The sequence below is a fragment of the Larimichthys crocea genome, chromosome II (genome assembly GCF_000972845.2).
Source record: "Larimichthys crocea isolate SSNF chromosome II, L_crocea_2.0, whole genome shotgun sequence".
In the NCBI taxonomy this organism is placed as follows: domain Eukaryota; kingdom Metazoa; phylum Chordata; class Actinopteri; family Sciaenidae; genus Larimichthys; species Larimichthys crocea.
Window position 1 is genome coordinate 12,791,336 of NC_040012.1, and position 15,713 is coordinate 12,807,048.

A 15,713-nucleotide genomic window follows, 5' to 3' on the forward strand; every position below is an offset into this window, starting at 1 on the left:
TTATGCCTTATGAAGGCAGAGAGGATGCACAAACCATGCCTTTTTCATTAGCTATCACATTCTTGTTAATTAGTATTGAGTCATTATTGCTAAGAAAATGGTTGAAATTTCATTTGCATAAAGGCATATCAACTCTTATCCAGTCACGGTCCATCTGCCGGAGTTTATTTTGTCTGATTAGGTTTCACCTCAGGCTAAACATAGTGGGAGGTTTTTATACAGTTGCTAAAGTCATCAAACTTAACGTACTCAGGAGAATCATAAAATTCCACCTGAATAAGTGCAGCAAAGTTTTTTAAAAAAAGGGGGGTATCAATCAAGACTAAAGACATCTAGTTAAAACCAAAAACGAAAACCTTGAAAACTTGTTTTGCTTGTGATGTGCACAGAGTCTTTAAAAATCAATAAATATGCCCTCCTGTTTCACCTTGTACTTAATTTTTTGACATAGTTCTAATATATAACAGTCTTTGTAGGAGAGTTGGGAGTTTTTTTTACACTCGTAATAGGTGGCCTTGACTTCTAGTCGTCTGTGAATGTGTGAGTATCACTCTTTAAACAGATAGTGGGAAGTAGTGCATGTAAATTGGAACATTATTCGCATTACTTTGCCTGTAGTGTCACGCGATGTCCTTGCTTTGTGTTTGTTCTGGCTGGTCATTCGTGTGGCTTATTCACCACCGTGTAATGAAAGTTTAAATGTGTTTGAATTTAGTGAGGCGACCGAGATAGTTACATTTATTACAAGACAGAAAGCCCTTGAAGGCCCTGGGATTAGTATCCATGGGCTGCTGTATAGCTATGCATAGGGTGGTGTCACATATGAAGGGAGAGCGCCCACCCCTGTCACGCATGACGGTTAGCATTTATGGTGGCCGGATCTGCCTCTTTTCAGCATTAAATTAACTCCAGGTCAAGTAATGACACAGAATGTTAGGCAATTTTCAGAACGTAATCACGTCCTAATATACAGTAATTTACGACTGTGTTAATTTGATGAAATCTGATAGCATACAAATAGCTTCAAATAGCTCTGTGATCAATCTCCTGAGAAATGAGCATTGTCTTCTCGATCTGCTCTTCCTTTGTCCAGTGCAAATCAAAGTTTTAATGAATTGTCTGGTTTGTTTTGGCCTGATAAATGTCCTGCACATATCATGTAAAATCTGATATATACGATTAATATATTCTTATGACTGTGTTAAGATCAAATGATCATCTCTTCATTTTTTTTATTTTCAAATGGAAGTAATTAAAAGTGATACTTAATCCACTGATACGCATCCCAATAGTGATACTCTATCCAATATTCTAGAATAAAATATATTTTCTATAAATAAAATGATATATTTAAGCCTGTATACCCTTGCCCTTATTCAGGCGGTACACTTTTGATTATTTTTATCTTCTATGTCGACTGTTGTTACTGCAACTCGTGCTCTTAATGCCGGGCTGACCTGTTTTTCTCGTCCACGTTTCATTGTACCCTGTGTTAATCTATATTTGACAAATAAAACGGAAACTGATAAACTGAACTGAAACTTAAATGCTGTGGACTTATAATAAGGTGGATGTTAAAGGTCGCTAGTTCTTAATGCTTCAGGGGGAACTCTGGTAACAAGCTCTCCAAGTAAAGAAAAATGATGAAACTTCTCAAATCTCTCCTGTAGAGTGATTAATTTCTCAGCTGTCCACCTGTATCATCAAATGACATAACATTATGTCGTAAAATACACTGTTTGCTACTGGTTCACCGCAAGGATGACAAATAATGTGAGTTGGGAGGATTTGATTGATGCAATATGTTTTCCACCCTTTACTTAAAATATGCAGTGTTTGCACACAAACTGCTGAATTTCGGTCTGGCACCAGACATCCCCAACCACAAAGACACCAATAGTGTGTTTCCTGCACTGATAACAGTTCTACTAGCCTCCCTAAAATAAGTGGGTATCATGTTGCTCAACCTTTAAGGGACTGTTGATTATAATTTTCATAAACATGCGCTCCTGACTCAGTTAAGATGGGAGTAGATATTGTGCCAGAGCTAGTGAAGCTGGACCCTGCAGCCTGATTTCAGGATTTACGATTAGTTTTCCACTCGATGAAAGAAGAATGAGACATTGACATCATTGCATAAGTCACCTATTCTGCTTTTTCCATCAGAAGCGCTGAGTTACGATTGTCCCCGTGGAACAATGACTGGTACAGTTCTGTGCATATAGACAGGACCCACTCTGCTGCTGTGATTAAAAAGTCTTACAAGACCGAGTGAATATGCCAGCAGAGGTTACCTCATCACTGCTTACTGCCTCCTCCTTTGTCTCTTTGATTTTTATGATGGTATTTTGACAGAAATGATCAAGGGAAAGGGCTAAATAGTTTTGAGTCTGTACTCCTGAGATCAAAAGGACCTAATAATGTCACATTACAGGTTGCAGTGAGGCAGTTTTAGTGCCCAGCCCTCGTGATCAGGCTTTTCAGAAAACATCAGCTCAGCTTAAAACCGGAGGCACAGCAGTCAGCTGATTAGCTGTTGGCAGCTTTACTTTTTTCTTTATACTTTTCTGTTTTTTCTCTTGGACTTTTTATGAACATTAACCAGTATACAGACAGCTATTTTATTCAATTTGAACAATCATTACATGTAATGCATGGAAGTGAAGCAGCAGCAGCTTTTTTTTTACTTTAATGAATTCAGGTTTCTGAGTGTGCATAATAACACACGCACAACACTTGAGCTCTTTCTTTTAAGTAGCGTCTTTGTTTTAATCACAGTAGATTTATAATAAATGAAAGCGATTAATATCTGATCTTTATTATTCATGGATATTTCTCACCCAACGAGAGCCTCAGAGAGGATATAACTTTCTGTCCAGCTGCAAATGCCACAGAGAGACAGCAGCGCTGTGACAGCACTATGGCACAGCAGAGATGGATGTACAGAGCAGTGGAGCATTCCCTAAAATGTGTATTACTGTGGTGTATGGTCACAAGAGAATGACCTCTATAATACAGAAACAATAAAAAGTGATACATGTGGACACCTTAAATGGATTATTATTCACAGTCTGATTTCCAGGAGACACCTCAGTGTCTCAAACTGACTCTGGCCTCCAACCCCACATAGATTGCTTTATTTTAATCCCACCCACTTTTGTTCCTCATTTCTCTCTCTCCTTCTCTCCTTTAATCAATTAAAGCCTTAGTAGATTGAACAAAACAGCCAATGCCGGCAGTTAGGGTGTAGAGCACAATTAAAAACCTGTGACCTTTTCATAAGAAAGCAGAAGTAAGTCAACGAAAGAAGGAAGGAAGTCTGTTTACGGACATGAAGTTCAACACCTCATTTCATAGAACTCTGATTTACATCTGGAAGGTTCTGCCAACTCACAGCAGGGTGTCTACAGGCTTCAAGATTTAGAGATACGTTGGTATTATATTGTTACATATACCTAACACTTAGCCCCATTATACTCTACAGTAATTATAAGTTTCATTCTTAAAAAAAGTATCAATTATTGTCCTTTTGAACTTGGAGAAGAAGAAGGGCAGTGAAACCTACTGGAAGGCACTTTTTTTTAAAAAGAAAAGCTATCAGCTTTTGTCGTTTTAGCAGTTTGATTTTTCTGGCACATTTTCATAATAAGCTTCACCTGTAAGCATTCACCAGGGTCACGGAGCTTTTCTGAAAGACGCCATAAAGAGAGTTCAAGTCTGACGCCCGGGTAATGTGGTCAGTTTAATACCCCACTAAAGCCTCTGTATCAAGCTGCTCGTCTCAATAACTCACAGAACAAAATCCCAGTAGCTATGCGCTGATAACTGCAGAAGGATGTAGCTTAGCCTTATCGGCTCTTGGCTCCAGTGACACAGTAATCCACACAATGCTCGGCTGTCATTGTACTGGAAAACACAGAATCATTTCATTTACCCAACAAAAGCCGGAGAATAATTGTGATGTCCCCATGCGCCTTCCCGTTACTACTAACCCACTGAGATTGCTAATTTTCAAAGGTCAAATATTACTTATTCAAAAGAGCTGAACTGTCATCATGCATTTTTTTTTTCCCTTTGCCTCTCGGATAAAAAGCCTCTTCCTGAATGTCATTGTAGGAAGATTGCAGTAGCATGTTGTGTTCGGCTAGCTTTTCCCTCAGCAGGTATCTACTGAGTTCATGTGTAGGCCTGGGACACCCAGTGGAGAGAGTAATGGTCGTTTCCTTAAGGCTAATCATTGCTAAGACACTAAGCGAACCTTTGTACCTTGATTCCAAAGGAAATGAAGGCGACTCTCTTCTTGGTGGGGGTTTGCTTACCTTGTAATTTTCCTTTAAATACAATGTTTCCCTCTCCTAAGGGCCAGTTTTCTTTCACCAAGGGAACTTAAAAATCTCTCCATTTGAGATTGAGCAAGCTCACATAGCTATAGCCACTCAGACGCCAATGCTACTTAAGTTTCTCAGTGTGTACACCAATGTGAGTGTGTGTGATAAGGGAAGGTAGTATCAATACGTTCTTTCTTTGAGGGCCTCTTCATGCATCTCTAATCGAGGCAGCAGTTTTTAGGAAGGAAATAGCTCTAACAATATGCATAAACTACACAAACCAAGTGTTGGGGGAATGGTCACTGCAATCAAGCTAGGAAAATGAGCCAGCTGCTTGTTAAGTGTGTTTATGCCTCGATGCAATTCCTCTTTAGTTTTCTTAATTGCTAGAGACACTGAACAGAGTACAAACACTGCATGTTTTTTTCATGCAAATCCCTTACATATTTCAGGCCCAGCTATAAATGCATGGAATGCTTTGCGCGTTTGAAGTGCATTGCATTAGTAAAACGCCTTCGAGGGCTTAGTCTGGCAAAAGGCAGTATCGTCATTTCCAGATCCAAGCTTCAGCTACAAACAGTTTACTTTCTCTGAAAGAATACCCTATTTTCTCAAAAACAAAAATATACCGTAGTCTCATCTCTGCCACTCAGCCTCTTTTAAATGAATGGATTTTTAGAAATGTCTTGATTTAGTACCAGAACATTACATCCCCTCAATTACCACAAGCCCTGTACCACTGCCGGTTCTTTTGTTGTAACGGATTGACGATGCCTTGACACAACTGACTGTTGTTTTCATCATTAATTATCAATGTAATGTTTTAAATGTGCATAGTTTATATATCTGTAAAAAGCGCAAATGCATCTTTTATTAATTGCATTAGATCGGAGGCCAACAAACAATTATTTTCTACATTTTAAGCACCTACATGGAAATAGGCATGGGTGTAATAAGTTTGACAATAGCGTTTGTTTACTCACCAGCCTTGAAGCTGTAGAATATGCATTTGTAAAAGTAGAATAACATATGCATGCACAATTATGCATAGCGAGCAGCCATCTTAGTACTAAAAACATTAGTGTATACTGCTTTTAGCAGTTTGTGCAATAATTGGCCAATTACAGAATGCACTGTGAAAGATATTTTTGTGGTCGGGCAAAAAGTCTGTATGCTGACCTTAATTTGGCATGTTCTCCCCAATTTTTGGACTGGATTAGAATTTCATATCACAGCAGTTTGAATTGAGGTACCAGCGTGCGAGCTCCACTGGGGCTTAACAGGATCTTATAAACAGTGGTGCTGGCATAGATTTCTCACACAGCACATTCAGTTGGAGCCTCTGCTTCATATTGCATTGTCTCATCGCCAGTGCAGGCCACTCTACTAAACCTGGTCACATTCATTTGTGAATAATGCATTTTGTCAGGGGTGTTGTACCATTTGCCAGGGTTGGATGGTGTGGGGATTGCCACCAGGGTATTTGCCTGGGTTTGCATTTATCCACAGCTACTGATGAAACACCTATGCTGAGTATTTCTCAACTGTCAGTGACCTCACTTCCCAGAAATGAGTGATGGTATATTGGGATGATCTCACATGAGAGGTTTGGGTCTTGTCACATTTACAGCACATTAAGAGGGACTTCCAGCCAGTGCATTTGGCAGGCATGCGTAAAGGGCTGAGATTGTGGAACAGTTTCTTTGCCTCTGTGCAGTCAAGAGTCTGCTTTCCACGTTCCAAATTAAATGTATCTCCCTCTGCCTCTCCCTATCTCGCTCTAACTATTTGTGTCTGTCTGAGTTAGAGTTATCACGTGATGGAGCAGACAATAGAGAGGCACTCTGGCACTACGGAGAGGTTAGCTCGGGTTTTTGTGTTGCTTGTCAGTGAGGGGGGGCATCTAAGCTGTGAATAGGATCATTGAGTCGGAGGTAATTTTGGGCCCCAGTGCAGGGCATTAGTTGGACAGGCCTTTCTGCTGACAGGCCTGTTTCTCCTCTCTCTCTCCCTCTCCCCTCCCCCTTCTTTTTCTTTAACCCCCAACCCCCAGTCCCCCTCTGCTGCATCGGCATTTCTATCCAAACCAGAGGCCTTTATCGTTGTGCTCATGACGACATGTCTGATAGGGCGTGGCAGCCAAGATCTCTTTTAGCCCCTGCACCTTGGGGAGCCAATACATCTAGATATAGATAAGTTGCAGCAGCCAGGGTTTAAGCGGTTCCACACTACACATTTCTGTGTTTTTTTTAAGCCACCAGAGTGTGTCTGATAAATGAAGAGACACATGCTGGACATTCTCATTCATTATCATTGGAAATGGTCGTGCCTGCTGGGAGTTTGTGATTGCCGTGGGGGCTGACTGTTGAAGGGCCTCTCTGAGGTGTCCTGATGGCCAAATTTCAGAAGACGCTGAAGTGCTGGAGCTCAGCTCAACAAGAGGCTTGGGCTAAAATAACTCACATGGGGGAAACGCTGCTGTCAAATGCACTACTACACATTTTCACAACAATGAATAGTCAAAACTGCCAGAGAGAAAATAAAAACACATGGGCTGCAGCTTAAATGTATCAAGTCATGGTTTAAAATAGTCATAAATAGTGTCATAATGGCATAAAATTACTTAAAGATTTTCAGTCAAACAAGCTGAGCCGGACTGACATGTAGTCTATAAATGACTTTTTTAAAGTCAGGCAAGTCAGTGTTCCACTACTGGTTTCCTGTTACTATTTATTGACATAATGCTCACTGGAAAGATTTTGAATACAGTGACGGGGAAGAGGAAGTGAAGTAACAATTGGTTCCTTTTTAGTTATTAAAAAGCATTACCCACACATGTACCTACAGGCTTTCGTTTTTGTCAAATACAACTAATGTATGGGTTTTTCCAGATTAATGGAAAATTTCCAAGAACCAAACATGTTATCTATAAATTGTTTTGTCCAACCAACAGTCGGTATTGCAAAAAACTTTAATTTACAACAATAAAACAAAGCAAAGCAGCAAGAGGGCAACCATGAAATGTTTGGGTTTTTTTGTTTTTTAAAAGAAGAATGATTCACTTCTGAATACTTTTTTTATTTTTTATTATTGATTATGGCTCTACTTACATTTGCTTGATAACATTATATAGACTTAGCACCTTAGTGGGAATAGTGTGAATGGGACTTCACTGACCTCCGAGTGAAGTTCTTAAATCTACGGACTGTCTTGTGCTGTATTGTGAGTTATTTTGACAGTCCCATGCTCTGTATTCTACCTCGGTCTGAGAATCTGCTGACTTGGGCTGGCTGGTGATTGCCTGAAGGCTTTGAGTTTACAGACGGCTGGCTTTAAGGCAAAATCTTCAGAGAGAGAAGGTCATCTATCTGATGTCAGCTTTGCCAGGTTGAAAGAGGGGGAGAAAAAAAACCCTAATTGGTCTAGGGTAATTTAACAAAGGTAGCCAGGAAGGAGATGGTCAATATCAAGTGTATTCTAGTATAGAAGAAGCATCTCGTCATCTTTTATCTTCATTATTGGAACTGCTGGCTCTCCTGAAATGCAATTTTACCTCGTGGGCTGTTAAGCAATATTTAGATGAATTGCAATTGTTCAGGTAAAAAAAAAAGAAAAGTCTAGTTTGCGGTGCAGTTTTCTTATTTTGTCAGTGCTGAAATCTTTCAGCAGTAGCTGTAATAGAAGGCATCACATGGTCCTGGCAGACGATTTGTTCTCTCTGTTTGGGTTTTGATAAAGTAGAGGAAGATTGCATTTTCATTCATCAGGATGAATACGTTGTGATTACATTGCATGTCAATTTCTCTGGCTAAAGAAAAGAGGAGGGGAAATCCAAATACTACATTCACACTTAAAAAAAAAAAGAAAAACTATTATTCACGTAAGATTTGCTTCCCCTTTCAGCCATTCTGCTTTTAGTTGCTCACTAAGAAAACATGTACATCTCTGTCGGTGCTGACAAAGATGAGAGATTTATTGCTACTAGGGTGTGGTGCACTTGAGGAGAATGGATTGCATGTGTTTGGGTGATACTATTAAATTAAGCCCGGGGGTTAAACTTATGACTTCCTTTAGACCCCAGACTGATCTACTGCATCCTCTCCCCAAGCACAGAGGGACTCGACGTGCGAGTGCTGATGATGCTCTGAAGACATCAGTAGGTCCCTAAGGTAGCAGCACAAAGGAAGATTAGACACCCTCCTTGAAGGCTTTTGTTAAGTAATTCCACATCTCCTTTTAATAATTCAAAGCAGCACCCGCCCAGCCTCCACACAAACGATGTATGGTAACGTTGTGATCTCCGTGGCCAGGAGGAAATTTTATCTTTCCCTTTTATTCTGTTTTGTGCGCTATAAACACAAGGGGTGGGCTGCCAGGGAAACATATCCACACAAAAAGATCACACAAACTCTTAGGTTTTTGAGGTGTGTGTCTACATGTAGAAGCTACGCAGGATGTGCTGTACTGTCACTCACGTGTAACGTGAACTGGTGTTGTACCTCTGCCACTGAGGCACCGGTGGGACTCGAGCCCCCCATGAGCCACCTGTCTGCATTGTTTTTGCGTGCGCGGGTTTTGTTGTGTTTTCTGTGTGAACATGCTGATGAAATAAACATCACGCATGCTTACTTCTGTCTCCCGAGGAGCCGAGGATCGGTAGTCATCCGTGGAAGGCATCACCGTATGTCATGGGGGACAAAGCTAGCATGCGATGGCCTTAGCTGGAAATAAGACTTATCTTGCAGAATTACACATAAATGCTGTATATATTTTCTCAAACACAAAACACAGAGGCATTTAGGCAGTCTAATTAACACATCAGGTTTTAAGTGTAATGGTTTGGGTTTTGGGGTTCTTCTTTATTAGCCCTTAAGGGCCACACTTCCCTTTTTTTTCTGTAGTTTTTTTCTCTCTCCAACTCTCTCCTCCACTGCACCTGTTTTGAGCAATACCTTTGGGGCACAGCTTGAAGTGAATAATGTATGAGCGCGAAGGAGAATCTGAAAACCTTTGTGGACCCTGTGTCTGTCTGTCTGTGTGTCTCTCTGTCTTCCACCTCCGTTGACTCAGTCTCTAGTTTTTCTTTTTCGAGGTTTCTCTCTCACACTGTTGGGCTAATTCATTTTACTTAAATCTATCTGTCTCTGTCTCTCACAGTGAGGTTTGTCGACTGTGGCCGAGGTGGTCTGCTGCGGTTTGAATGCAGTAACCCATCAGACTTCCGGATAGAGGCCGACGGAGTAGTTTATGCTGCCAGGAGTATTCAGCACTCTACTCTCCCCGCATTGCCGGTGTTGATCAAGGCCAGCGACACCACCACTCAGCAGGAATGGGTGACTCAAGTCAGGCTGATGCCCTCCACACACTCCAGCCAGCAGGTGAATATACATTAACCACTTCCATAACGTCTCTAACTTGTTTTTCAATTGCCTGACTGATGTTACTGCCGTAGAAAGGTGGAATGATCAATTCTCTCCTCACAACAAATAACTTACGCTTATTAGGCATACTGCACATCCACAGATGACTAGTTCTCTAAATTGTAGCAGGTGTTCCGTGAGATTGGATGGATGCTTGCTAATTAAAACTTAATGTGTCAATTTACTAGGAGCACAAACATATACTCAGCACGGTCAGTGGGTAGCAAGAGCAGATGCAAAATGGCTCCTCATAAAGTTGATTTCAGTGAGCATGCCTTGTGATTGTGAGGTTATTGCCTTATCATCCAAAAGGGGACATACCTCTTTCGGTGCTTTGGAAGACAGGAAGCATCTGTCTGAGCCGTCGAGCGCCGCTCTAATCGTTCCGCTGGACGTGTTGCGCGGTCATCTGCAATTAGTTAAAATGACCATGTGCTCGTAAGTCAACATTGTGGTTGGCTCAGGATCAGAGGAAGTGCACAGAAAAAGCACCGTGCATGTCGTATCCGTCTGCATCGTAACCAGGAAATGAAAAGAAGCTCTAAAGGCCATGTTATTGTAGAGGTTTCAACTTCAGTGCCAGTGGATTATATGACCCTGTTCAATTAGATAATATCTGTTGCTTTAAACTGACGCTACACACACACACACACACACACACACACACACACACTACTCTCAACTCTGAGCTCCCCTCTATCCTGACCAATTCTGTAGGGGTATAAGCCTTTATGTGAATTTGTTAATAATCACTGCTGTAAGATTTTCAGTCATTAGCCTTCTTGTGTCTTAATGAACACCACCACACCCCCCAAATGCAATAAGTGTGTTTACTTAACTGTATTAGAGGGATAAAAAAGAACTGCACATTGATCTTTGTATAACAAATAGTCACAAGTGGCCATTTCCAAATGTGCAGCACAGCAGATAATCTCAGGAAAGGCAGGCGTCATATTTTATGTTCGGCGCAGATTAAAAGTTAATACCGACTGTTATGTGTAGTTACCGTCTGTACTCTGGGCGCAGTGGTCTGCTGGGCCGACATTAAACTTGTAGCCGGTAATGGTTTCATAGCTTTTCAAAACACCATCGTTAGCCGCTGACACTCATTTGCTGTAGGGACTTGTGCAGGTATGTGATTTTAATGATACCATCAGTCATTGCTGTTGGTTGGTGAAATGCAAATGCATACTTCTCCCAAACAGGTACACACAGACTTTCAGTAGGTTGTTTTTAATTAAAGTTTTAAGATTAAAGTCACAGCCTCACATTGGCTACAGATGTGTATTCAAATTAACAGCTGTATCATTAGCAGCCATATTCTGATCTGCATCTACAGCGATGGGGTGTTTTCCCCTTCTTATTTAAATCAGGGATTGACTTTTTCCCGAATCGTGCCCGTTTATGAGGTCATGAACAGTTGTCTTCCTCACAGCATAATCATTGTCATGAATCATCACGCATCTCTTAATCACATCAGCGATTACATTTTTCATTAGTTCGTGAATGCGGCAGCCTTTGGGAAACATTTTAATCAATGACAACCAAACAATATCCTCATTAACATGAGAGGGTCCTCACCCACTATCTCCACCTCTTTGAGAACCTCTGCTCAGCCACAGTCCGTGAGGAGAAAACGTTTTCTTTGTCTGAAAGAGAGCATTTTTGTAAAAGGGCAAATACACACATGCCTAATCCTTCTCACACACACCCAGGCCATCACTCAGCCTAACACTCTCCTGGACTGAGGAAGTAGACTACTAGTCAGAAGATGGAGGTGGTTCAGAGAGTGTGGATAGGTGCAGACCTCCAGCGCAGCAGAGATAGATGGGTGTTAGGCTGAACAAACCCACCATGCCATTCATCATTCCAGACACAGGTTGCAAATAATTACTGCTCTCACTCGCGCCCGTTTTAATAGGGTAATAGATATTTCTGAAGCATGCTCCTTCGCTATCTGTGCACTTGCCTCTCTGCATTTCCAATGTGTGAAAGCAGTATAATCGGATTTCAAACATGATTAGTGGAAGCTCTTCGACAGCTCCCCAGATGTCAGAGGAGGGGAGCGTGGGATGTGGGTCACAGTATAAGGTGGCAAAGTGGTAATTAATTTCTGTTTGCATAGGACACTTTGTCGTAGTTTGTAGGACTCGACTACTTCACAACCAATCAACATATAGATGATTAAAGGCAGGAGCAGGGAAAATACTTCAAGGGACATGACAGTTCCATTGAAATCCCAGCTATCATTCATTGACATTGACAGACTTTACATATTGTTTTTCTGTTTTCCTTCCTGCCTTGTTTTGTTCAAGGTTATTTTAAGTTTTTCTGGCACTACTTCAGCCTCCCCAGTCTCTGGAGCGGCATCGGCAATTTGAGCCATCTGTGTGTTTAGTGTCTGGCTTGCAGGTAGCATCCTCCTTTGTTTCAAATCTCATTCATTACAGGCGAGGGAGGATGGCAGATCCATTATGGAAGCTGGTCTGTCTGTGTGGGTGCATTTTATCAGGACATAAGAAGAGGTCTGCCATTTAAAAGCAAACGAGCGCTGGCGCTGTGCGGCCTGCTGCAGTCGCCAAACAGTAGCCACCCCAAAGAGTTTCAAGGCATATCGTCACACGCTGTGCTGTAGATATTTTAAGCTACAAAGAAAGTGAAAACTAATGGATCGTTTGATTGAACACACATTCTGAATAGGTATTAAATGACATTTGGAGGTGTTTATTAGATTTTTCTTTTTGCTCACCACATCAATTCACTTTTTGTGTAATTTAAAAAAAGGAAAGGTCATTGTTGTCATCGTCACTGCCCACAGTGCCATTTGTTGCAGTAAGGTGTCACTTCATTATGTTGGTTGGCGTGTGGTGCTGTTGATTGTATCTTAATGGTTACATGATCAGGATTAAGGCTTTCATTTCTGCAGGATAAACATAATGAGAGTCTCAGCAGCCATGCTGGCAGTTATGCGCGGCACAGCAGTGCTTTGAGCGAAAGGCGGTCAGCATGCTAACCCTTTTTTTTTTTTTACAGTGACAATGCTAGTAGGGTTCAGCAGATATAATGTTTACCACCATCTTATTTTAGTGTGCTAACTAGCTAATAAACACAAATGCCTTGACATCTCATTAGTTTTCCAACTACTAATCATGAAGCAAAGTACTGGACAAATTAAAATTTGATGATGATGATAGCTCAAGATTTTAAAAAAATGAGAAATCAATGTGTGTACCTAATTTTAGCGCAATCCATTCAATAGTTGTTGAGCCATTTATGACTGTAACGCCAAACCACAAATGTGAGCCTTATGGTGCTTGAGGAAAATTTAGTAGATCACTGAAGCCATCATACTCTTGAGAACACGAATGGACCGTGAAAAAATTAAACGGCCACCATCGAATATATTTCAATCTGTAGTGGGACGACCAACCAACATTGTCATACATCGAGCCATGCCGGTAGCGTGGCTAAAAATGCGTGTACCTATATTTTACTTCATAAATGCAATCACTACATAGTTCTTGAATAAATCATTTTCCTTTTCACAGGTCGAGGAAGTTGCTGTCCCTCCAGTCATGTCCAAGGATTTGAGGGAAATAGCATTTCCATCACGAAACACAGACAGCCAACTGAAACGCATGAAGAGAGACTGGGTCATCCCCCCAATCAATGTCCCAGAGAACTCACGAGGCCCATTCCCGCAAGAGCTTGTCCGGGTAACGTAGCTCACCCAAGCACATACATGCACAGATGCGCACACACGCACACTCAAACCCCCGCCCCCATCTCACAGCTTCAAAGAAAATGCTTTTTGCTTGATATGACAACCTTGTAGGTCCCCGTTGCCCTGAGCTCTCACTCAGAGGGTCACAGACATGAGACTCATGCCTTCAACAAAATGCTTCATATTTACAGCACTTTGCTAAAGGTCAGGGCTCTTTTTTTCCCGCTGTATTATTTATCTTTTGTTTCAGGGGGCGGTCTGTACCAATGTAACCTGGCATTATTTAGAAGTAGAGAGAAATCTGAAGAGCTCACCATCGCAATTGTTCCTTGGTTGCCTGTTGAGATTTTACACCCCTTTTATCTTGGCTCAAGGACACACAAGGCCCAATCCATTTACATCAATTCTCTGGTCAGGGCTCAGTGTGGGTGGCAAGCAATACTCGGGACAGCTAAGAAATGGATCCTTTTTCAGCATATTACGATGACTTCTTTACAGAGTGTTAAGCCCTGGACATTTGTATGTATTATATTTAGTTCTGCCATATTAGAAGGGATGTTTCAGGGCTTTAGTGGATGATACCAGGATGAGGAAATACTCTGTTTGTTCAGCATGAATCCAGGTTGTAGGCACAGAGGGTCTATGCTTGCATGGCAAACAGAATAGACAGCACCGCCAAGGCAGACCTTCAATACTAAACTGACACACACACACTTTTTTGTCTAGGAACATGTGACAGGATTTTTTTTTTTTTTTTTTTTTACTGTTTTTAAACCCTATGGGGTCCATTGTTAACAGTTAGTCATTGAGTAATTAAAAATTAAATATGAAAAATAACCCTCACTGTGGTTATTTGTTTGTTTGTTTGTTTACACAAAGGAACAACCTCCAGAATCCAGTTTTATTGAGGGTCCAGTTATTGTTTTCAAGCTTTCATTAACAAATCTTTACCCCCACAGATCCGGTCTGACCATGACAAAAGCCGCTCCCTCAGATACAGTGTGACAGGCCCTGGAGCTGACCAGCCTCCCACCGGCATCTTCATTATCGACCCGATCTCTGGAGAGCTATCTGTCAACAAGCCCCTGGACCGAGAGCACATCCCCAACTTCCATGTAAGTCAGACACAATAAATTATTTAAAACCGAACCTCTTTAAACGATATCATTTAGAATTTGCAAAGAGTGTTTCCAGCCTGCTTTATCAAGAGAAATGAGTCTGGTGGTGCTGTACATTCCTGCCAGTTGGAATGTGCTCAATGGTCACGTGTAAGCCAAACCGTGTCCTCGGACTCAATGAAGACTGAGATCTCCTTGGAAATCTGACTTGTTCGTCTGGGAATTCAAAGGATTTAATGTGATGTTTTTGAAAGAACTGAGTCTATGTGCTACGCTTCGATAACCTCTAGCTCCGTTCTGCCTTATTCTTGCTGTAAAATTTAATGCTATCTATTCATGTGCTTTAACAAAAAAAAGGGAGGCAAGCAGAACTGTAGTTAAAGTGAAATGACAGTGATCCTTGAAGGTCATGAAAGTCTTTCACAGAAGAAAACCTTCATGGATGTTCATACATCGAATCAGGCTGGGCTGTAAACGAGCTGTAAGCTATACACTTGACACTGTAACATGCAGTATAATTCACAGATTAATATACACTTGAATTAGTTTGTAAGGTATAGCACGCAACGACATGTGATGCTGTTCATAGCCTGTATATTTTCAATATATACTGCTGTAGATGTATTTATTCTCAAGCTCAAGATCTAGATAATATGATATAAATACAAAATATAAGTGTATCAGTGTGTTAATCTTGCTGCGTGTGTGTGTGTGTGTGTGTGTGTGTGTCAGTGTGCATGCAGGAAAGATGCACTTGAAGTTTAAAAAATAAAAAATGCATCAGATCAGAGTTGTTTTTGTAAAACAGAACTGAACTTGTTCTCACCCGGTGTAGACAACGGTACTGAATAAAATCAGAGTGCACCTGTTTCATGAGACGACTCTAAAAATGCAGCTAAAAGGCTTGTGTGTGTGTGGTGGTGTTTTTTTTTTTGAGCAATTCAACATTGTTCTGATTAAATCCAATCAGTTGCCCTGCACATGCTAGTTATTCGTGCGAAAAATGTGTTCTTAAAAAAAAAACAGAATTCCTCTCTCGGTCACGGTAGTCTGAATACAAAGGGTTTTTTTTTTTCTGAATCGTTTTCTCTTCTACATACAGTAAATTCTTTTCAGTGATGAG

At 41.0% G+C, this 15,713-nt stretch overlaps 1 protein-coding gene across 1 annotated transcript in view; it reads left to right on the forward strand.

Moving 5' to 3' along the window:
* The window catches only part of cdh2 (cadherin 2, type 1, N-cadherin (neuronal)), a 57,622-nt gene that overhangs the window by 25,622 nt on the left and 16,287 nt on the right, over window positions 1-15,713 (forward strand). The window contains exons 3-5 of the mRNA XM_019262207.2: window positions 9,486-9,706; window positions 13,297-13,464; window positions 14,432-14,587. Coding sequence (XP_019117752.1) covers window positions 9,486-9,706; window positions 13,297-13,464; window positions 14,432-14,587 — 545 coding nt within the window. The remainder of the gene's footprint in view (window positions 1-9,485; window positions 9,707-13,296; window positions 13,465-14,431; window positions 14,588-15,713) is intronic.